This window comes from Phaenicophaeus curvirostris, chromosome 16 (assembly GCF_032191515.1).
Source record: "Phaenicophaeus curvirostris isolate KB17595 chromosome 16, BPBGC_Pcur_1.0, whole genome shotgun sequence".
Taxonomy (NCBI): domain Eukaryota; kingdom Metazoa; phylum Chordata; class Aves; order Cuculiformes; family Cuculidae; genus Phaenicophaeus; species Phaenicophaeus curvirostris.
Genome location: NC_091407.1, coordinates 5,040,459 through 5,064,729, shown reverse-complemented (window position 1 = coordinate 5,064,729; position 24,271 = coordinate 5,040,459). Strand labels below are relative to the sequence as shown.

The window sequence follows — 24,271 nt, the reverse complement described above, 5'->3', positions numbered from 1 at the left end:
GTTCATTCAGTGTAAGGCAGCAGAGCTATTCGGAGTTTGCTTTGTACCCTGCTTGGTTGGAGTTACACGTGCAGAACATATAGCAGTACTTTTAAATGCATTAAATTACAGGATCAGAATGTCCTGGTGTACTGGAAGCTGTTAGGAATTTTCTATCTTGCTGTTAATGCTCTCATAGTGGACCAGAGCAACCAGCAAACAGTGTTTGCTGTATAAATACATGATATGACTGAAAGGCTTCTTGTCGCTTTCTTTTCAGGCTGGTATGTGCTCTGCTGAATTTTGATAGGTCCTGCCGTCCCATCAGATCATAAAGGCAGTTGCTTTTCACATAATTTTTAATTATTCATGTTTCTTTTTATATAAGATTCAATCTAAAAAAACACCCCTAGAGGTTTTGCTCTTTGCTAATTAGATATATTAACTGGAAAATCTTATTACATTGCAGTTTTGCTTTCCTTCTTAAAGACTTGGAAGGAGGACCTTTGGTATCATCCTTCACTCTTGAGTCTTCCATTCCTGTTTGAATACCAGGAGTCCCAGACCAGCACAGCCCATTTGTGCTGCTTTTTGCCTCTGGGATCTGCCCTGGAAATCCCATCTGAGTGCATTCCAGAGCAGAGCTGTAGGAGAAAACATAGAATTATGGAGACATTAAAGCAAGATTTCTGGAGCGTTGCCGAGAGGGAAAGGTTTGAGTAGTTCAATATCTGGATTGGAGTAAACACTACAACACCCTCACTTCAAATATCTTCTGTCTTTCTGGTCTGTGTGTACAGGATTTGTATGCACGTGTTGCATGCACAATAAGTAAACAGAGCAGCAAAGAATTTATTTTCTAAACGATGTGTACTTCTCTTGAAAAGCTGGGTTTGGTCTGACATCTCTCAACAGTATTCCTAACCAAAGGTGACTTTATTTGTATGGGAAGGTTGATAAAATGTTTTTTTTTTGAAATTCAGATCTATGAGAGGCAGCACTTTTTGCCATGAAGTTAAGTCTTATCTCTGAAAAAGAATTTTTATAACTCAAACTATAAGCTCTTTGGGGCTGTTTTTGGAACCTATGTGCTCTTTTTATTCAGTGTCTTTATCAGAAGCTTTTGAACCATCACAGGTCTGCTCTGCACTCTACCAGAGTGTAAATAATAGCAAATTTTTATGGACTTTGTTCTCTGGAAAGACAGGAATCCTTGACATGAAAAACCTGGTGTAGAAACCCTGGAATTCAAATCTCTAGGTGGTAACAAACCATCCTAGAGCAGACTGTGATTTTCTTCCATTTCGGTAAAAGGAAGAGCAGCAATTGAAAAGGCCAGTGAATATTTGAATGCATTTTTTTCTTATAGATTATCGCAAATCCATGCCATTTGATGTCTTGCTGTCCTGACTCGTAACCTTCTTGTCACATTTGCTTGCGTCCCAGACCTCATCAGAATGCCTCATTCAATGCAAATTACAGTCTTGCATCCTCCCAGGGGATAATACATTTCAAAGTGTGTATAGAGAAAAGATCTTCTTTTTAAAACTGCACCTGAAGGGCTGCAGTGCCGCTGGTGAGACATTTTATTTTATTACTCGTATTACGGTGGTGCCCAAAAATGTGTTACACATTGTACCAAAAGATATGGTCTGGCGTTTGAGCAGTGTGATTAGGGTGATTAGAGCTTTTTGTCTGTGATACATCCTAACTCCAACTGCCTCTGTCTCATTGCTAATTTGCTGTAGATGCTGTGGTAAAAGAGGACCATAGGGAGGAATATCAATGAGTACGTGTAGTGTGGCGGATCAGCTCAGGAAGGCAAAGAAAAGACCTGTAGAGGTTCTTGTGGGAGGAGCAGCTGATCCAGGTGTTGGAGGTGGCATTACTGAAGGAGCAGGGAAGGTAATGTGGGATTACTTATGTCATCACATGAGAGGATAAGGATTTGAAATCTGATGTGCTGGTGGGAGCTGTAGAGGAGTTACTGGAGATGAAGAGGCATAACTCGGACTAATACAGATTATCCTCACCTCTGCTGTTCTGGAAATGGCTAACGTGTATGGAAGAAGGGTTGCCCAAATCAAAGTATATGGACAAGGGGTCGCATCACTGGGGCAGGAGAACGAACTTCAGGTTTGGGGAAGAAGTAACAGGAGTTGGACTGATAACTGGCTCAGAGAAGGGTGGAAATGTTGCACAAGTGAATTTCTGCCGCCAGGTTTCAGGGCTGTGCACGCTGCAGATGCCCGCTCGAAGATGATGGAGAGAGAGATGTGGAAAAGAAGGTAGGGAACTGGGATGGGACCTAGTGGGAACAAGTGAGCCCTTGCCCAACATCCAGCTTTTCCCCAGCTGTGTCTGATTTCAAGTGTGTGCATCCTGGCAAAGCTATGAGGAGCAGGTGGTGGTTGTTGATTATTTATTAGCTTCCTTTGTCTCATCTTTGCAATCCGTTTTTGTTAATACAGCTCCTGTTCCAAGGGTTTTAAAGATCCCTGGGTGTAGTTATCTTGTGTGACAGAGGGAGCCAGGGCTGGTCAGTGTGCAGTGCTTTGTGCACTAGTACACAGGGAATTCTTTGAGATGTGTTTTACTTTGGGTTTTACTCTAATCACTTTAACAAGCCTGAGCAAAGAAACAGGAAGAACAAAACCAAGAAACAGAATTTCCATTAAACTGGCATTTCCTGAGGTAGGATTAAGCTTTCTGGGACTGCCTTGTACTAGGTGCAGAAATGCCTCCTATATCCTTTTGTAGGAGAGAGTTGAGCAACTAAACTGATTTTTAAAAGCAAACAAATGGAAAAAAGCTATTAAAATAAAATAAATTAAAATAAAAGTAGAGTAGGAGAAGCTGCTCAGCTGTATAGCCAGGCTGACTCTAGTTAATAAGCTACTGCAACAGGAGCGATAGATGGGGTCTCTGCATGTGTATTTTTGGTTATAAATTGCAAATTCTTTTTTCATAGAATCACAGAATGGTTTGGGTTGGAAGGGGCCTCAAAGCCCATCCAGTTCCAACCCCCTTGCCATGGGCAGGGACACCTCCCACTGGGTCAGGGGCTCCAAGCCCCATCCGGCCTGGCCTTGAACCCCTCCAGGGATGGGGCAGCCACAGCTTCCCTGGGCAACCTGGGCCAGGGCCTCCCCACCCTCACAGGAAAACATTTCTTCCTAAGATCTAATCTAAGTCTCCCCTCTTTCAGCTTAAAACTGTCTTCATCTTTGACTAAAGTTTCCAAGGGTACTGATGAAGGACTAACAGCAGACAGTTCTTGATGTAAATGCCATAACATTAACTATAAGCTGAAGATAAACACATTGCATGATGGCTTCTAAGGATTTGTAACTTCTGTGCTTTCATAATTCAGTACAAGCTGTGCGCATTGCCTGTGTGCTCACAAATACCACATGTTTTTTGGAAAAGCGAAATGATAATTCCAGAAACCTGAAGCCTCGGAAGGGGAGTAGCATGTAGCATCTTCTGCTCAAGAGTTCAAAAAGTTCAGTTATGGACACTGACCACATGTGTACTCCCAATTGTCTGCCATGTGTTAGTGTTCGTGGTTTAAGGTACTTTCTGCCTAAAAGAAGTAGCAAATGGAAGCACGAGCATTTCCCAGCCATGTGGATGCTTTTCAGACAACCCCCTCTGGCACCCCTCCAGCTGATGCTTTATGTTTTGTATCTGTATTTAAGAAACTTTCCCATCTGTCTCGTGCAGATAGATGCAGTCTTTATTTCAGATGTTCTTCCAAGGTAACTACCGACCCATTATTTCTTTAAAGCTGATAGAATCTACTAAGCTTCTTAGATTGTTTCTGTTTAAGTTCCCTGGTATTGAATAATGCATCCTAGTCCGGAAACCTTGGAGATTTTTCTTCGCTTAAGAAGTCAGCATGGAAACAAATTCCATGGCTGAGAATGCAGCAGCGTGTGTTGCTTGTATTTGGGTGGCACTCGCTGTGTGTGAGAGTTACATGAAGAAGAAATGGTCCTTTCCTTGAAGAGCTTCCAATTGCCAGCCTTTTCTCGGCAGGGGCAAGCACAATCTGTTGTATTGCGAGCGAGCAGCGATTAAACTCAGCTGTCCATATGGTCCACCAGAATTTATTGTGCTGCTCAGAAATCACAATTTTTTAAGGTTGATAGACATCAGGGATATGAAAAAAAAAACAACAAGGAACACTTGTGTTTTCAGCTTGCACTGGCCCAGGTTGCCCAGAGAAGTCGTGGATGCCCCGTCTCTGGAGGTGATCAAGACCAGGTTGGATGGGGCTTTGAGCAATCTGATCCAGTGGAAGGTGTCCCTGCCCGTGGAAGGGGGATGGAACTGGATCATCTTTAAGGCCTCTTCTGACCCAAACTGTCCTACGATTATAAGGCACTTAAGTTCATGTCAGCCCTCTTCTATGGATTTTGATGACGTTGCTTTCATATGCACTAAATAGGAGGAGCCTATGAGGATGTGAAGTCAGCTGAAAATCCTTGACAGTGCTTCTGACATTGTATCCTGTCAGTCTTTTCCTCCTTGGGACGTATGAACTTCTTTAATTTCATCAGTAATGTTAGATAAATGTATTCACAACAGTTGAGACTATTCCCTTTGCTAGCAGTTCTACCTTCTGATTAGAAATATCTGCAGTAGATAAATAGATCTTAAATGCAGTTGTTAAGCACTGAATGTTTCATCAGATGTAAAGTAGTCCACATGGTTTTAAGGACTTTATTCTTACCTGTGGGCCTGTGAAAGTGAGTCAAGTAGAGAGAAAAGCTTTTGTAGCTCCTGGAGAAAGACATCCCAGAATTGGGACTGTGCAGTTTTCAAACAAATAGGAGGAGAGATGCCAGAATAAGTTCAGCCCTTTTCAAGGTGCTGTCACTGGCAGCTTTCATTGTTCTTCTAAACAATTCCTCTTCTAAAGGAAAAGTTTCTGTTTTTCAGAGATTAAAGCAATCCTGTCTTCATTCATTGCTTCGGCACTTGTCTGATTCTTCCCTAATGGGGAGATTACTTATGAAGTTTTTGAGCTATAATTTCAACACGTAGACCAACATACTGACTGTTTGCCGATAATATAGTTTTAAAAAATGATGCATAGCATCAGCACAATTATCTCCTCAGGGTGTTTTTTTTCAAGCTGGGAGATGGAAGTGAGAAGGAAGGCAGCAGCATCTGATTCGAGCTCGTACCTCTATTCTAGATGACAAATTGGCCCTGTTGCAAATTTTTTTTATTTCCATAGTCTTTTGTCAGGAAGTTTATTGATAGCCAGAGTCTTACTAAATAGCTCTGCCTTGTCCCTGTGTGTGCTTGGAACATATTGTATTAAGACAATATTTGCGCGTCACTTCTGCGGTGGCCGTCTTGCATAATGACTGTGTGATCGGGACAGAAGTGATGGGATGGTTCTTCTCAGTGGTCTATGAGTTTCCCTGGTGCGTACCCTGGGGCACGTGTCTAGAAGGCTGAAGATAATGCATCAAATCAACATCATTTCACAAACTGTAGAACATATTAACATGTGGAGTCAACAAATCATCTCCGTAAAATGTCCGGTGCCCTTCTGAGAGCACAAAAGTGGTTTTGCTGCCTTAAGCACCATATCAAATAGTTAGCATCTTGCTTTCCAGGAATGAATAATTCACTGTACTACTAAGTGTCAACCAGACCTGGTAGCAATCAATCACAGTATTTATTGCTTCCTCCTAAATTGAAGCTCTGTGTATATTTTTCTGACAAATCTGAATTGCTGGCTCAATGTTATTCTTTGAAAGAAGAATCAATGAATGCCAGCAGTTCTCTCTATTTCAAGTTATTTACTCTTCAGCATCTCTGCAATTTCCACTTTTTAAATGATTGGGAAAAAACAGGGGTAAAGAGGAGGTGCTGCTGAGAAGCTGGAGCAATGTATCATCATCTCTGCCTGAGACACTGGCCACGGTGTGCTGATGAGCAGAAGGAGCTACCAGGTTATCTGTTCCATGAACCAGGGAAAGGGTGGCTTTCCAGCAAAGGGACTGTCTGTAGGTCGTGTATCGATTGCATCCTCCAAATGTCTCATATTTACGTGTAAAGACACCATGAGCTTAAGTGGGCTTGGTCAATTCTCACATTCAGTCCAAGTTTCCAAACCTGAAGCACACTTTTCATGCTTCTTGGAGAAACCAAGGATGAGTTACCATTTGTTGAGAGACGCATTTTAACTCTGTTAAGCGATGCCTCCTTGTATGTGTTGGTTCAGCACAGAAGCAGCATCTGGAGCTGCTGCTGGGCAGTTGTTCTGGGAGTCCCAGCTCCTGCTCAAAGAGCATGGCCATCCCTTCTGTACTACACCTTTCAAATGCCACTGGTTGGTCTTCCTCATCAGTGGCCTATATTATATTAGATTGGAAATTATTTTCTGAATGGGAAAATCTGTTTTACGTTTTCTCTCCCAGCACTGTTTTTCAGGCTTCTATTTCAGACCTGAAAGGACGAAATTCCGATCAGTAAGACTAATTTATTGTGGGGCGAAGAGCAGCTGACAGAGAAAAACAGCAATTTAGCTTTCCAGAGCTAAAGGGATTCCAGGAGGAGGTTGTTTGTTTTCTTCAGTTTCTGGTTTCTTACCAGCATTAGGATTTAATTTCTTTCAAATGCTAGTGAGACTTTAATGCTGCTTTGCTGTTTTAGCAGTTTCCAACCATGACTCTTCCTGGAGCCAACCTAAGTCCCTCCCAACCTTCAGAAATTTGGAAGAAGATTCCAAACAATTGAAGTTGCAATACCATTGTGGCTGGCTGATATTACATACACATACAACTGATTCTATTAATCAGAAATTGGCTCTGTTGGCACTGTCTCCTTGGAAAGCTTCCTGTGTTTATTTGAAAATCCACAGGATGTCAGTGAATTTCCTGGGAACTTTAGTAAAGCTGTGCTTGGTGCAGCTGTAGCATCTAGTTTGAGGAGGGTCATCTCTGGAGACATGTTTGCTTTGCATTTCTGCCTTGGTGCTGCTAAGGAGCCTCAAACTGGACACTGTCTTTAGATGGTAGTTTCTTGTGGGGTTTGTACAGGACCTGGCAGACTGAGATCCCTGTTCCACTTGCTTTCTTTAGGCATTACTATAACATAAACCAGCAGCACTAATATTTGAGCTGTAGGGAGAAGTATGCTGGTTTGATGTGTGCTGTGTAGAATAAAGAGAAAGCTACTGCCCCTAGCCCAAAACTGTGAGTAGCATAGTAAATATGCTAGTGATCGCTCAGAAATGTTAAATGAGATGGATTCTGCAACAACTTTCATATCAGAGTGGGTTTAAAGAGATACACCGGTCTCAACGTAGCTTCAGACTAACGTGCTGAGGAGCACTGGTGAGCCCCCAAAATAAGGCTGAGTCCTAGTGCTGAGTTTGTGAGCATAATTTTTCAAGAGAGCATGTTGTAAAAGGAAAGGATTAATGGACTGAGAGAGCTATAAGAACCGAAGCACTGCAGCTTCATGGCAGGGCTTTATAGAAAGACCAGAAAGATGTTTAAAGAACCTGCAAAATGAACAGAAGAGTGCAGTGTGGGTTAAAGCGGGCCCAGAAGAAGGGCATCAGCAGCCTCCAGGTTTTGCACAGCTTTCCTCCACGCTGAGATCCTTCGGCTGCCTCGTGCCTTTGCGTGAGCGTCTGCAGCAATGGTGCAGTGTGAAAGCGCAGGAGATCTCTGTGCCGGGTGCTGGAGCCAGCGTGGTGGTGGCTGCCAGGGCGAGGAGGCGTGATCTCTGCCTGACCTTGGCACTGCAGCCGGCGAGGGAGATGGGGCTGGAGCTGCCCTTCATGGCTTGTCAGCAACACCACAGTACCAGGCTGCACAGGGAGAAGCAGGCTCTGCAGCTCTGACTTTAAGAGCATCCTTTTGCCAGGCAGCATAAACCCCGTTGCAAACTTTGGGGTTCAGTCTCTTCCCTTGAAAAGCAAACGTAGAGTGTCAGACCCAGTTTTGAATCAGTGCTGCATCTGCTGCCATGCTCTGAGGTGAGTTTTGGTAGTTCGCTCCCTGCTGTGGGCAGGGGTCTTTTCAAAAAAGGTGTTCGGGAACAGGATCTTCTGGGATCTCTTACCAGCCATGATCAGCAATTTGGGATGAAGTCACTCAATCTCCGCTCTGCTTTGCATTAAAAAACCCACATATAGTTCCAGCACGTCTTTAATGAATATGAAATGATAAAATTGGAATAATATCTACCTCATGCTGCTCTCGAGGGTTAATTAATGTTTACAAAATCACTTTAGGTCCTGAGATTTAATTGAAAGGAAAATATTACCATTTAAAATGCCTTTTTCTGCAGGCGGTGCTATAGGGTTTCAGCTGGGCAGAGCGCCCTGGAAGCCAGCATTAGCGCATGTTTTACTACTTTTATGGTTGTGAGCTTCCTGTAGTTGATAAGAAAATTTTCTCTTTGAAATCATAAATGTAACATCAGTGTTTTTGTCTCACTTTGAAAGAGTATTAATTTGCTGTCTTAGGACTTGACTGACTATTTAAACTGCTACAACAGTAACTCCCCTCTGAGGAAAAAAGTATAGAATGAGTTATCTATTCACTTGCTTGGGATGAGCTGATACAACTTGTTAATGGCTCCACCACTGGAGCCATGGACGCGTCTGGCTCATGTGAGTCATAAACTAGGTTAGTAGAGGGTGTCCTGCTATAATTGAAGGGTGTATCTCTGTGTTCGTTAAATCTCCTGATAGCAGGGGATTATAAAATACAGCTATAAAATTCATTTTTGGAGTTGAATTTAACAGGGAAGATGTCAGCCTGGGAGTGAGCTCTGTAGAGGAGGTTGCCTGGGGAGGCTGGGGTTTTTCTTTGAAAGAGAGAGTAGCAATGGAAGGAGAAACAGTAATGGGTTTGGGTGACCTGAGCTGTTGAAATAAAATATCATTGCTGCCCAAGTGTCCCTTTTTCTGCTGTAATGTTTTTCATCTTCACCCAAAGAGTGATACAGGTTGGGTGGACTTGGAGGTTGGATCAGTTACTCAATTTGCTTCTGTTCTTTCTGCCACACAGGGTGACTACGACCCCAGCAGAACCAAAGTTCTTCATTTCAGCATGAACCCAGCGAGCTTGGCCAAGCAGCAGCGCAAGGAAGAGCAGCAGCAGCTCCAGGAGGAGTGTGAAAGGCTGAGGGAGCTGGTGAGGGTGCTTGAAGGAGGTGGCTCCATCCCTGCGAATTTGGAAGGAGTTGGGAGTTTTCAGTCACCACAAGAAATTGCAGGTAGGCTGCTGGCTTCTGGTCATGAAGATGCACTTATTCATCCCTAGGATCCAACCGCAGAAGCAGATGCAGACATTGCAGACAGTGTGCTTGATGGGACAATTATAAGGGAATGGAAAAGGCTGGGTTGATACAGGAGAGAGTGAATGTGTAGAGACAATCCTATGGTAGTTTGGTACAGAGGGTAGCAGGTAAGGATAAATAATAATCATTCATATCATTTTCTGATGATAAACGAAATACTGATACAACAGCCTTCATAGGCCGGTGCTACCAATGGAGTAAAAGGAATTATTTCCTTCCTTTCAGAGCTGGTTTAGCCCTTGAGGTAGTACAGACAGCAGGAAATAACTTTCATAGCTGCAGGGAAGCAAGTGGTTGAAATCTTTTCAGACCTGGCTTAAAACAAATTAATATTGTTTATCAGTGTATATGTGGCCCATTAATCACAGCTATGTTCAATACTCCATGAAAATAGAGTACATCTTTCACCCAGCTAAATACATTTCACAGAATCTGTGGCTGCCCTCCAGTACAGTCTGTCTTCCCTTCACATACCTGAATGAGACTTTTTAGTACAGGAACCCTGAAGTCAACACCTCCAGACATGTTCTCAGACTCCGTAAATTAAGGTAAGGATATCAATAAAATGTGACCCATCACCTACAGTGGTGTGAGGGGCCCAGGTTGGGTTGAGTCGTGCTGCAGAGCCCAAGAGATCTCCCTGCTGTAACTCTCCTGCATGCACCTTGCCCTCAAAAAATTTTTGTTGGAGAAGAGAAAAATAAAAGAGAGTTGAAGGTCCATGTGGAGCTGACCTGTTGTGCTTCAGCAGCAAGTATGTGGTGAGTGTCCAGAGGTCAGGATTCTTCCCTTGGAGGGGGCAGAGCTTTCCTCAAAGGCCACGTGTGCTGAAGACTTGAGACCCACAAAATGTAGAGCCCTGGTTTAAAGAAAATACACAGAAGAAAATATCTGTCACTGTTACGACACTAAAATCCTCTGAAAGTAGCTTGTTTGTTTTCCCATTGCTCAAACAATAGGACTTTATTACAGCTAAGGATGTGTTTGTTCCAGCAACTCATAGTGGATTATGGTGCTATATAGCATAAAAAATACGATGGTGTGAAGTGTGGATGGGGTGGTTTATGAAGTGAAGACCTGACTAGATGTTAGAGGTACAATGACAGTTTGTCACTGTTAGGGGATGCTCTCACAAACGCATAAGCATTAAACGCTTCCTGAACATTTAAGGAAGGCCGTCTGCCCGTAGGAGCTTCCAGTCTGGGGCGTCAGTGAGACTCAAGCGATTCTTGGGGATATTTCTTGTGTTGCAATTTGAATTTAAAATGAGTTGCTTTTTAAATTACAGCAGATGCTGCTGCCCAGCGCCCTTGCCTGTTGTTCTGCCCCTGAACTGCTTGGCACGTCTAACAGGGCCCTCCGAGCCGGGGGCAGAGCGCCAGTCAGGGGCAGGGAGGATGCAGAGGTGAGGTCAGCTCTGTGTCTGCGCTGCTGCTGAAGGAACCTCTGGGGTATCATCTCCAGTAATTAGACCATTTCTTCTGAGGGAATGCATTTCTCACTGTGCCGCCTCTGATTTGTTATTCGTAATTATTATTCTGCTGCCTTTCACGCCGTTGCTTTTAGCTGTTCATGAGGCGTTTCTGTGCTGGGATGTTACCAGGTTTGTCTTTAGCTTACAAGGGATGCATTTTTTAAAGCTGTTTTCTCTTCTGCCTTTGATTCCAACAGAAAAACAAACAGCTCTCTGGCTTTCAGGGTGTTTCTAGCCTCTCAAATATATGACTTTTTTTTTTCCTTTTGCCCCAGTCCCATGCTACATCTTTCTGACTTCTGGTCACCAGCTCAGATATGAGAGCATCAGTTGCAGAGCCTAACAGGGTGGGAAATACTTCAGTGTCATTTATCACAGTCACAGGAGAGTCCTTTGCATTCTCAGAGTGCCTGTAAGTGCATATGGAAGCAGCTTGTGTAAACAGGATGGGAAAAAGAGCTGTAAGTGAAGGATAGAGGAGCCCTCTGCTTGACTGTCTTTGAGACTGGGGCATGTGTGTAGTAAGCCAGGTTATATGAAAAGGTCTTGATTTTATTCTTGTCTTTTATGTACTTGTCTGCACCACTATCATGCACAAGAAATGTTGTCAAACATAGTCCTATACCCTCCTTTCTGCTGCAGGAGCATTCATCAATAAGGTCTGATAATGAAGACCTTCTATGTCAGGATGTGCAGGAGATGCTGAGGATGATGTGCCCCTGACTGCGAGGTTAGGAGGGGTATCTGAGCTGGCTTTAGATTAGCCACGTGAATGCAAGGCTCGGCTTTTCTGCTGGGGCAGGGTGGGTGAGGGCACAGCTCCTCAAGCACGCTGGGCAAGCTGCATCCATTTTTGCACTGAGTCTGTCTTGCTCAGCATACGCAGCAACCGCAGCGTGGATGCAACAGCTGTTCCAGGAGTGGATTCGCCTGGCCAGAAAACTTACAGTGTCTCTTTTGGAAAGGAAACAGAAGATACAGCTTTCCTGTTTTCTTAGGATCTCAACAGCTCTGCCCACAGGAATGGCTGCCATATGCCTTCCATTTTACTGTATTTTTAAGGTGTGAAATGGGGAGCATGTGCCATAAACTCCCTCTGTTTGTTTTTCACTGTGCAATTGGCTGCCCTGGGGAGGGAGGTTTGTTGTGCAAAATGAGGGAGCAGGTTTCAGTGAGGTTTGTGAAACTGTTTCTCTACAAAAATAACGAGAATTAGGATTTTTCTTGGGAGGTGTCCCTGTCCATGGCATGAGGATTGGAACTGGGTGATCTTTAAGGTGCCTTCCAACCCAAACCATTCTGTGATTCTATGAGTGGCATGAAGGGGGACCAAGGACAGAGTAGGAAAGGTGTGGATTAAAGCCTGGAAGACAGCAAAGGTCCTATTTAAGTTTGCATTTTGCCTTTTGACAGATAGAGGTAAGAATTTGTCCTCTTATTTTGCCATACACCCCGAGTGCCTTATTGACAGAGGTGAGGGATGTGGGTGGCCTCTAGCCAGTCAGGTTTGCTGTGTTCAGCAAGCTTATGTGATCCGCAACAGCTATGCTTAAGGTTCTAAGAATTGTAATTATCCCAACCAAAAAAAGGCATTAAAGGCAATGATATTGATGGTTTTGATAATAATGTATTGGTCATTATTAAATTCGTTCATTGGACTGGAGTGCAGCACGTTTCTTCTGATCATGGTTCCGATTCTTGGATAGGTAATAAGGAAATTATTACTGTGGACGTTAAAGCTCATTAAATGTGACTCTATTAAAAATCAAGGTTATGCTGGACTTTAAATCTCTTTGAGCATAACCGCTGGAGGCTGCGGCACAACCTGGCACTTTGCCACGCGGTTCAGTGGTCCTTTCCTCTCATTTATGCCGTAATAGTCTCGATTAAAATGGGTACCAGGGCTATTGCAAAGGAGAGGTTTGAGCAATGTGAGCTATAACAACATCTCGTTCTTTTTCAAAGTATAAATTTGCACGCGGGGTTGTGCGGTATTAATGGGGCAGAGCTGTGACAGCCGCATTACAGGAACGGGCTGGAACTTTATGGGTGTTTTGTTTCTCTCCCGGTGGCTGCCCGGGTCCGCGTTGTGTAAGAGGAGAGTGCACCAAGGTCAGGCTGCCAGCTGGGGAGAGGCTCAGAGCCCTCCTGTCTCTGAAACAGGGATGCAGATTGTAACAGCTTTGGAAAGGTGGCGCGGGGCATCGCTGCCCAGACTTGGAATCCGTCCCAGGTCTGCATTTCTTTTTCCCACACTTCTCACACCTTTCCCCCACACAACCCTTTTTGTATTGCAGGCTGCATCTTCTGCTTTTTTTTCTTCCAGCTCCATAGCTTTTCCACTTTTTTCCTGTTTTTCTCCAGGCTGTTTCTGTTTAGATCATAGAATCACAGAAGGGTTTGGGTTGGAAGGGACCTTAAAGATCACCCAGTTCCAATTCCCCTGCTATGGGCAGGGACATCGCCCACTGGATTAGTATCAAAGCCTGGCCTAGATCTCCCTGTCTGATTCTTGTGGGCCTCTTGATTTTTCTTTTCATGTTGCTGCTAGAGATGGAGTTCAGTCTTAGTTGCAAGGAAATAGGGAGGTGGAAGCTAATGGGGAGCTGACAGAAGTAATGACTTGTTCATTGTAGCAAAGCATAGGTAGAAATGAGAAAGCTTCAGATGCTGATTGTTTCCATTTGGGTTCTGATCTTAAAAGCGAAATGTTTGAAGGTAGGAATGGAATGACTTGTGGAAGCTGGGTCCTGGCTAAAGAATGCAATAATGCAAATATTCCAAGAGCTCTCCTGATTTATTTCTATCTTGTAGTTACAGTGGAGTGTTCCCTTCTTTCATGCAGCCTTTCCCTATGAGGAAAATTTCTTCTAATATTCTTTCTGTGGAGAGACAAGCTGTCACCCGTGCCAGGGAAGAGAATGGGGAAATCAACTCTGATTTCAACCATCTGTGGAGAATTTTGGAATTGAACTGTTTTCCTGAACATGATACCACCAAAAAGAAAAGCTACTCATCCATCTCAATGATTTCAAAGTCCTTTTTCTCTTGTTAGGGAAAAGTATGAAAAGGGGGTCCTTGATGAAGGACTGGGGAATGTCACTTTAAGGTAGGTGTTTGGCTCAATAAACGATGCCACATCTGTTGTAGCAGGCACTGTCTCCAGTATCACTGCCATGTCAGGGCCTTGTAAAGATGTAGTTAATTGGAATTGAATTGGATAATGAATTAGTATTAAAATAATATAATCTTGTTGAAGTGACAAGGCAGAGATAGTAGAATTTGTCACTGTCCCAGCATGCTCGTGCTTCTGATGAATGTGTTTCTGAGTACAGAAGGTGACAAAAAAGGAGCAGATGGAATTTAAAAGTTGCCATTCTCTGTCCACAGTTGGCTGAGCTGTTGGTGCTTGGAAGCCTTGGTGCTTCCTACCATCTGCGTATAGGAAATCCACACATGGCAAGGGCTGCACCTGCACACAAAAGTGAAGTCCACCTGATGAAGGATTTTTCTGTGACCTTAGCTACTGGTGGGCATGCGCAGCACCAGTATTTCTCCTTGTGCTGATGACTCTTGCTAGTCACACAAGGTTGGACCAGGTGGGTACATAGAAGTCAGCTCTTCTTCGGTCCTATCATGCCTCTTCCTAAAGCAGAGGAAGAATTCATGAGACGACACTTCTCTCAATGATGTTAAACGTGCCGATTCCCCTTCAGTTTGTACCAAAGGAGTTACCTTTCTAAAGTGAAAGTCCAGGGCATTTTCTGTCTTCAAATGTTAAGGGTCTTCTGATAAAAGCAGGATGTTAGACTTTGCCTGCTTCTGTTTCAGTGAGAGTATGTGCTTTCTGCATATCTCAATTTCTTCTGGAGTTTATAAAGAGTGTTGTGCTGTGCTCTGATGAAGTTCTATCCTCTTCGGCTCCAGAGATGGCAACATTTTCTTGATGGGGGAAGAAATCATTCCTACTGCTACTTCCATCAGAAATGTAACATAGCTTTAATGGACAAACCACAAATGATACGGAAGGTAGCACGCAGGACGAGTGTTATTAGCATGAGGCCTGGGGAGCTGCGTTGTCTGACCCGCTCAGAGCCTGCTTGCCTTCCTGTGCTGACTCTGCAGCTGAGGAGCGGTGCCTCCTCGGGGCAATCCCCTCACCTCTCTGCTAGTGATTCTCATTATTGTTCTTATGGTGCTAGTTTCTCTCCTGCAAGACATTTAGACCACTCTGGGACCTGAATAGTATATTAAGACTGGGAATAAGCTGGTAGTTTAAATAGAGCTTACTTTGATTTCCTTCCTTATATCTGTATCCCTTTGTCCCAGCCCAGCACTACAGGTAACGAGGTGGGGCTGCTAAATGTACCTGTTTTCCTAAAAGGCTGTTACGTGCTGGGACCTTCTGTACTTCAGTACTGACAGTTAAAGTAGCTGGTGAGCAGAGCCTATAAAACTCTTTTACATTACAATGGTGTCAGTAGATTTGGGCAGTCTAGCCACAAGGGGGAAGAACCTTGAAGACTTCACATGTCCTGATTCAGCAACAGCGTGGCCTTTGATGGTAAATGCGCTGCCCTACGGAAGTCAGCGCAGGTGCCTGTAAAGAACCAGGTTTCCTGGCTTGAATGAAAGCATAATGCCTCAGGAGAGCTAAAAGAAACATTCCTAGGTTTAAAAAAAAAAGTTGCTTTTATCATATCTAGCATTTGTCATCGGGATAGATTCCCAAGTTTTTTTGGAGATAACACAGATATGAAGTCATGCAGCACTGAATATATTGAAAGCAGTGTTCCCTGCCTGTGGCAGCATGCCATGAGGCTGCTGAACAACCAGAGGGACTTGCCCCCGAGCACGACACAATCTGTGTGCTGCAAGCGGGCAGACAGCGGTTGCTGACCGAACAAACCCCTGAGGATGCCTGAAGCCTGCAGCTTCTTGTGAAACTGTGAGGGGAGGTGCCAGTGAGGCATTGCAGGGACTTCCAGACTCTGTCTGCTGTCCAGGGAGCCAGAGGTTTGTCGTAAATCCTGTGGCATGGTTCTCTCGTGGCTTTGGAGTAGAACCAGTCATAGAAACAATAATTCTAAGCTTGCCGACTTGGGTTTCTAGTTTCCAGTCCCTCAACAGCTGAGTGAAATGTCAAGCTACCATGAGGAAGAGTTGTTCTCACTACCAGAAGTAGCCCCCAGAAGTAGCTGTGCTCTTTCCTTTATAACCAGAGGAAGTTCAGAGCCCCTGTGAGAAGTCAGTGAGCAGTGGAGTGACTCAAAACCTTTCTCTCCCATGTTTTAACCCCTTTCCACTCCACAAATCTCTGTAAAACACCATCAGATTTGTATCGTACAGAAACTGCCGCATTGCAGCTAGCACCCTTCACGGCCATCCTTCTTCTACCTCCCTCTGGTTCTTCTGTACCCCTCTGTACTGCTGGTTTCTTTATCAGCTGGAGACAAGCCAACAGGCTGTTGAGCTTTATGAATCCTGGTAAACTTTGGCAGTTGTGTTTTCCTGCTTAAGTGTTTGAATCAAGCTCTTATTATTTGGTTGTTGCCTTCCTGTTGACTATGTAGCACTCAGGATGCTCGCACTAGATCTCTCCAGTTTCTCCTGAAGGTAAGGAAATGCAGTCTTAGCTTCAGCTGCCCTTTGGATCCTGCAGGGTTGTGTTATGAGCTGCCTCTTACAGCAGTTTGCATCACAGAGCATCTTTTGATTAGAACCGATGTGCCATAAGGCCTCTGGATGTACACAATTGAAAATGCTCTTTCATTCATCAGCAGGATTGAGAAGAAAGGTTTGTGCTGATGTCTGAAATTCAGGCTGACACGATTTCCCTGACATTAGAAAAACCAGCCTGCCAGCATGGTAGGGTGCTCCGGCAGGGGAGAGCCTCAGATCTCTGCTCTTCATCCTGTCAGTGTATTGTTTCTCCTGGAAATTAAAGTGTGATGCCTTTGTGAGCGGTAGACAGGAGTGTAACTCCAGTCAGGAACTTTGCAAGGGGTGTTGAGATTACCAGGGACATCTTGAAAAGCTGGCAAGGTGAATGTCCCCTTGGTTGAAGTTGGCCATTAGATTCAGGAAAGATGACAGGAATGGGAAAATATGGAACTTGCATACACATTCCCTCTCAATCCTGTCCAAGATGGTGGGATCCTTGTTATGACAGGTTCGTAACTGGAAAAAAGTTTACTGAATTTGCTGTTTTTCTCTGGAGTCCTCATTTCAATTTCCAGGTAAGTGTACGTGGCTGGGAGCTGAAATCTCGCTGCTTTCACAGAATAAATAGGGATCCTTAACACTGAATCCCAGATGAGGCGAGATGAATGTGTAGAGACTGAGAAATAAAGTATGTCTACTCGTTCCACATTTTAAAGGAGGAACATATACCTAAAATTCAGAAGCTGAAGGATAACTTCTTGCACAGCCTGTTTTTCTGGTTTGCCTCCCTCTCTCCATGGGAAGCTGTTTTTCCTGGGAAATACTGTTTTTCAGTTATGTTCCCAATTTTTCTTTTCACTTAGTTTTATTACTTAGGGGCTGTAAATGAAGTAAAATAATGCTGTTTCAAAATTCTAGAGCCGCGGCTGTGTTTAAGAAGTTTATATTTGAAGAATAAGTTGATGACATTGCATTATGTGAATTTGATGTGCAAACTTGTCACCAAAGTGTAAACATAGTGACAGCAGGACCAGCAATTCCCAGCCTAATCAAGTAAGCCGAGTCACACATTCTTTGAGCTATAGAGTAATAGAGACTGATTTGCATATTAAAATGAGAGAAGCTACCCAGATCCAACAATTAAGTTGATATTTTAATTGCGTAAAAGTCAGGAGATTAAAAGTTATGTTTCCTGCATCAGTTCATTTGTCACCCACATGTATTTGTACAATTTGCAATGACTTTATTTGGTATGAAGCTAATGTGGATTAAAATACATGAAACATTAGCCATGGAAGAAAGGAGAGCTTTGGATTTACTGGGTTAGAAAACAGGCTAAGAGAATTGAGAAATTCTTGGTCTGTTTAAAAATAGTACAAAGAAATTCCAGGTAATTTCTTTCTTAATATTCAAGTAGATATGTTGGGAGTGAGGGAGAGGAGCTATATTCAAATGCAATGGAAGAAATTCCTGTTGATCTCAATAGACTTTGAATTATATCCTTAACTTCTTGTTTTCTATTTAAGGAATAAGCTTTATTTAATTGCAAATTCACACAAATGCACTAGTATCACTAAGAATTACATCAATATATGGATTCTGTCCTTGTTGTTTATGCTGGTTTCGCAGTACTGATCTTGCATTCCGATAAGCACGTATACAGCTCCCCTTATCTCCTCATGCTGATGTTCTGATATAGGAATGCTTGTTCCCTGTGCTCACAAAAAGCTATTCACATGCCAAGTCTGACAATGTTTTTATAATCCTTCTTTGAATTAGACGGCAAAAAGAATGTATTTGAAAAGGTTAACTAATGGATACACTTTGCTTCCTGATGAGGAAAAGAAAAATGGTGAAGTGCTGAAAAATGGTCAAATAGAGCTTTGATCAGGCTTTTCTAATCAAATACATTCTAGGCAGTGAGCAAGTAGAAATGTTAATCTATAGTAGATTTATTAGGAATGGCGAACATTTATTTGGAAAGCAATCAGCGTATAAAAACAGACACTTGTAATTACTTTGCCATCTTAATCATGGCACTGACATCAGTACCATGATGTGATAGCATTGTGATAGCCTTTCGAGTGTGGTGCTGCCATGCGAACATCAGTAGGAAGGGAGACAAGCCTCTCTTAGTATCTTCACACCCATCGCCCTGGTTTGATAACATCCAGGCATGCTCAGCGGCAGCTTGTCCAGTGCTTACTGGTCAAACAGTATCCTAAACAAAAAGGTGTAGGACCTTCTCAGCTCACCTGGAAAAAGCCAACACCTTGCAGTCCCCTTGGGAATCCACAGGTAGGCAGTGCAGCCACTGAAGCGCTGCCCAGACGAGCTCCCAGCATGGCACAGAGCAGTAGGGAGGTGACCAGCACTCCTGGTGTGATTTAGTGCCAAGGGAGAGAAGGCTAAATCCGGTTAAATCACAGCAAGACTTAAAGCTCAGGAGAAAGTTGTACTGGCCCATCAGGGATTTCTGAGCATCTGGGAGCAATCTGTGATCTAAACCAAACTAAAGGTGTGGTTCATGTGGTCACAACGGCGGATGCAGCCTTCACTCACAGTTTCAGTGTTTCCACATTTTCTCTATTTCCCAGCAAGGTTATCTGGCATGAGCTTCAGTTGGAGAGCAGTGAGTCAATCCAGCCTCCATTAGGGAACAGTATATTCATTCTTATATACAACTTGCTCCAGCCTGATGGATGAAAATCAGGTGGATGAAAAGCTGGTTGAAATCAGATTTGCAATTGCCTTTTCACTTTCCAGCTGTCTAAGTGTGTTTCTGTCTGTATCAAATAGAAGACTCTTGATGCATCCTGTTAGACTACTGCAGCATAGCGGGTTATTGGGTAGGTTTGCAGCTTTGTAAAGTTACCTTCTGCGATGATCAGATAGGTGTGCAGTATTTAAGTTAAATAGATCAGAGACTTCCGTAAGGAAGGGCCAGAGGCAGTGGCAGCATCCACCTTCGCTAGAGACTGCAAATGTGTCATCAAAAATCTCACCGCTAGTGGCATCAAAGGCGATGCACAGATCTGAAAGATTCAGCAAAGGTTTTCTGAATAGGCTGATAATGACAATGGCGTGTGATTTCCCGTTTTAGACTGCCATACTGAGATGCCTTCCCTGAAATGAGGCAGAATTTAAGCGAGGGGAAGTTTCCATTTTGTTTTACAAAAGCGGTAAAAATAAATCAAAGGTTAGGGCTGGTGATGTTAGATCTGTGTAACTGATGTGGGCTAAAGGCGGTATCCTCATCAGTCACCATTCAAAGTAACTCCTGGTCAGGTTGTGTCCGTGATCTTCGTTTCTCGGTATGTGGGCGGTGGGGTATGAGCTGACGTGTTTGCAAACTCTCTGCAGAATATATTTGGACTCCCATAGTGCCACAAGGAGTAATGAAAATGACTCCTCTTCCATTTCAAAGTAATTCTTTCTGCTATAGGAACCATCATGTTTTACAACCTGAGAAACCCATGGGAAGAGGTGAGAAGTATTACCCTGTGCTTGTATTCTGGAGTCCCTAGGAAGTTTTTGGTGAAATAAAAAATTTGAAGCAGAATGCTCCCACGTGTGTAAAGTCTTCACCTGGAAGATGGTGTTCTAAGCCAAATGGAAAGGGTGCTTGCATCACGTGGGAACTGATTTAAAGCTAATGCCATCTTAGTTACGTCTCTGGTAGCTCCAAGTCCTAGGCTGCTAACCCAAACAATTAGAAATAAGTAAGGATAAGAGGGAGTACTACACATATCCCACTTATTGTAGTGTGTTAAACGCTGCTGTTGTTCTCTGTCGAAGATGGAGTGAGCTAGGCTGTTCCATAAAACCAGGGCAAATGAACAATTAGCAAGAGGTACAGAAATAGTGTTTAGAAAGGCATAAAGTTGCTCTGAGAGCTATAAAATGTTTCTCCTTGTTTTGCTCATGGTTTAGAGTGGGAATGTTTGACATGTAACAAAAGCTGACTAATTCTTTGTTGTTTCCCTTTAATGATCAGAATTCAGGGGAGGGTTAGCTGTGACAGGCAGGAGAAAGCACTGCCACGGAAGTGAAGCTCTTTATAATTAGAAAGTCCCTTGGATGATTTACTTTCTAGTGATTTGAGCGCTGGGCGCTTTGAATGTGTCAGCAATACTGACCAGCACGATGCAGTTTTGTCAGCGCAGGTTCTGTTTTGCTCTTCAGACATCAAGAGGCGAAGCCTGCTCCAACAAGGAGAGACTGTGATGAGGGGAATTATAACTGCAGCCAGCCGTGCTAGCGACTTCACCATCTGCTGTGAAGTCTCTGCCTTGAATGCCAGCGTTTGTGGTAGCAGGCATAATGATGATAATATTTTCCACTTCTGTAGCACCCTCTGTCCAAAGGTCTCTGAGCGTGCTGGAGATACTAATTAAGTCTCACGGCACCCAGGGGAGGTGGGCATGAGTCTCCACGCTAGCTTTTCTTGCTTGCAGAGTCTAAAGAGATTGTGGCAGTAATCTTTGGGCTGGAATTCCCTCCATCAGGCAGCTTGAGAAGAACTAAAGCCCTCTCGTACCCCTGTTAGTTGAAACCAGAGCTGTATTAGAGAGGCAGTCTGACTCGCACTGACCTGCTGGAGTGTAAGGCAGGGACTAAGCTTCATGCTCCTACGTGGGCTTGTTGGGGGAGCAGCAGCAGCCAGAGCTGTTTCTACCAGAGCTTTGCACTGCTTCGTGCAAGTCTTGGAGTAGATTTTATTTACTTGAGTCCAGTCTTTGTTGCCTCCTGAGGAAACTGGACTCTTAAGATCAGGCTGCAGGCAGTCAGTGCAGTGCTCTGCACATAAAAAATATAACCAAGACTCAGGTCCCCAGATGTGTCTCCCAGTCAGACTTTTTGCATGTGAATTCATCTCTCCTCGAGTTGATGTGCCTGCGTATAGCAATCCACAGCGAGCCTTGCACCAGCAACGTTGGAGATAGTGCTTGAAAATGCTTACAGATGACACAGATTCACCCTGGTTGAGTCCATGTTCTGTAGTGTTGTCTAGAATTCTGGATGGTTTTTTTTGTCCAAAGAGCTTTTTTCTTTGGTACAGCTTAATTTTTTTATGTAAAACTCAACCTTTCTCAAAGACAACCAACAGGAAAGCTTTTCCAGAATCCATATTTCCATAGTCTGCAGAAAATGGGTGATAACATTGTGTGGACCATTGGGAAGGAATAAACGCATGAGGAAGGGAGAATTTTGACCACAAATCTTTAATGCATGATCCCAGCACTCATGCTTATCGATTCCAAAGCATGTTCACGTGAAGGTCCATGTAACATTGCTCTTCAGTTGTGGCAGTGAAGCTCTTCCTTCCCCAGAGTGCAAGGAGAAAAACAAAACCTGCTGGTTGAGAACGAAGGTACTTCTGCTATCTCTAAGAGGGTCAATACTGTTTTCATGTATCATTATATGATGTGTAAGTATATTTGAGGTTGCTAAACAGTTATTCTCAGAGATTTATACATAACAGGTTAAAATGGGTGAGGAAGGGGGGACAAACCCTTGCTGTGTTTAATTATTGCTGGGTGCTGCATGCACTTTTCTCCATGATTTACTTAATCTTAAATGCCAGATGCTAAAGGGCACCAGCATCAATTAACTGCTTAATTAGACTTGCAAAGAAATCATGTAATTTAGTTATAGGCAAATAAAAAAAAGAAAAAAACACAAGAACAGAAGCTCATGGCTCTCTTTGCAATCACTTTTAAAGCTCCCTGCGTACATTGTTTGCTTTCATTGCTTGCTGGAGACTCTTTGGAGCACTCTTTGTGCCGCTTGCCCAGTAGGGAGGCAAATGGCTGGTGTTCATTGCCATTCTGAGCGGATTTAGCCACAGCTTGCTTTGTTGATCTCCACATTCTTTTAACAGAGGTTTGGATCAGATGCTTTTTGCAAGAACTTGTGTGGTGCCTCATCCTGATCCACAGGAGAACCTGGCCTTCTCCCTCTCTTTGTGATCTGTGTCCCATTTGGCGCTTGCTATGGGTATTTCAGCTGGTGAAGACCGGGCACTGTCCCCTGTTCCTGCTACTAAGTGTTTTGTAGTGAAGACATTTTCTTTTTTGCAGTGTATTTTTGCATGCAGCCGACAAAGCACCCTGCCTGCAGCAAAAAGAACCCTGCTTCCCTCACTACAAAAAAACGGGAAGTTATGCTTTTAGTCCATTAGTTCCAACTCTTGCGAATAAAAGTGTTCACAGAAGTGGAGTGCATTCATTTTTGTTTCATCAAGACCTACCACTGTGTCTGAATCTTTATCCTGCAAATTGCCTTAACAGGGTAATAATCAATGCCTTGTGCTTGTGTGCACGCAAAGTTTTTCTTCTGCATAGGTGCTGCTGCCTTTCTGACTCTGTTACCACGTCGGTATTGGCAACACTGTCATTTAAGTGCCTTTGCAGCAGCCTGTGCTTTACAAGTTTGATTTTTTCCTTAGTGCCTAGATGCTGGTAGACATTGAGTATTTTTTTCTCGGTTGTCCTGAAACCTTTCTGAAAACGAAGTGGTGTTTGGCTTCTCAGAACGTTGTTCTCCCTCTGTGCCCATGCTGTCTCGACGCTGCTCGTTTCCTTTCTGAAAACATGACCTAGCCCTCAGAGTTCCCTATTTCTTCAAAGCACTGTATAAACATTATCTAATTAAGTATATATAACATGCCCTAAAGTATGCTAAGGGAAAACTGCAGCGCGGCATTGAAGTTTCCAGTCACTTGATCCAGTGTAAAATCTGATTGAATCACTAATTATTTTTCAAAATGCTGTGCCTAATGACGTGTAGCAAGACAGGAAGAGCTGAGCTGCAGCCAGAAGCACTGGGAGCTGCCACTGACAAGAGAGGGGCAGTCAGGTAAGTTCTGTGTTAGTTCTGCACTTGGTTTGGATATGCACACGAAGGTAATAAACAAAACAGCAACAAAAAAAAGAGGAGCTGCAGCATTTGGGTCTTTCCTGTTTTGATATATATAATCAGCTCTACATTTCCTGTTGAAATGTTCATTAAAATTGCAGCCCCTGTGATTATGCAGCTGCCTAATTCAAATCAATGGGGCTCCTGAAACAATTTCAGATATTTTTAAATACTGCGGTACAACTTCCTTGTTTACAACTTTATGATTAAGGGACTTTTTTCGAAGTCATCTAAAGCATTAATACAAATCCCTTTAGCTTTTCTATTTTTTTTTTTTCACTCTGAGCAGTTGCAAATAATGCAAACCTCGCTTTATGGCTCTATCTTTTACTTCTTAGTGGAGCATGTCTTTTTGTGTTGATAACTAAATCAGAAGCCAAATTGCACAAGTTCTTTATAATTCCTAGTAAGCCATGATTGACTTCTTTTGTTTTGGAGTCCTAATACAAACAAATAAAATTAAGAGCAGTGGAATAAATATCAATGAGAGTACAAGAGCCATGCTGGGCTTCCAGCTCGCTGACTTTTGGAAGCAACTGTTGATAATACCAGCTGAAATATTTGGTGTTGTAACTGATACATGGCTGTCCAGAAGGAAGATTATAAGATCCAACAGGTAGAGGAACTTCAGTAGGTCACATGCTGAAAGGGAGGTCATTTTAGTTTTACTGGAAAGGTGTTGTCAAGGTAATTTCATCTCTTCTACTTTGGAATGCTTCAGAGCAATGCCAGGGTTCTTGTTGTAATGACTCTGGGTTTATTAACTTTTCACTTCTTTAATAACTCCTGTCGCTTTCACTGTTTCAGCAGCCTTGGCACAGTTCTGATGTGTTTAAGTTGCAAACATTACAGGAAAATACCTAAACCAAAACATTGTGGGAGAGAGAGACT

At 43.3% G+C, this 24,271-nt stretch overlaps 1 protein-coding gene across 1 annotated transcript in view; it reads left to right on the top strand.

The window, feature by feature from the left end:
- MAD1L1 (mitotic arrest deficient 1 like 1) overlaps nt 1-24,271 on the top strand; it is a 354,589-nt gene that overhangs the window by 220,853 nt on the left and 109,465 nt on the right. Inside the window, exon 16 of the mRNA XM_069870454.1 lies at nt 9,030-9,237. Within this exon, the coding sequence (XP_069726555.1) occupies nt 9,030-9,237 (208 nt within the window). The remainder of the gene's footprint in view (nt 1-9,029; nt 9,238-24,271) is intronic.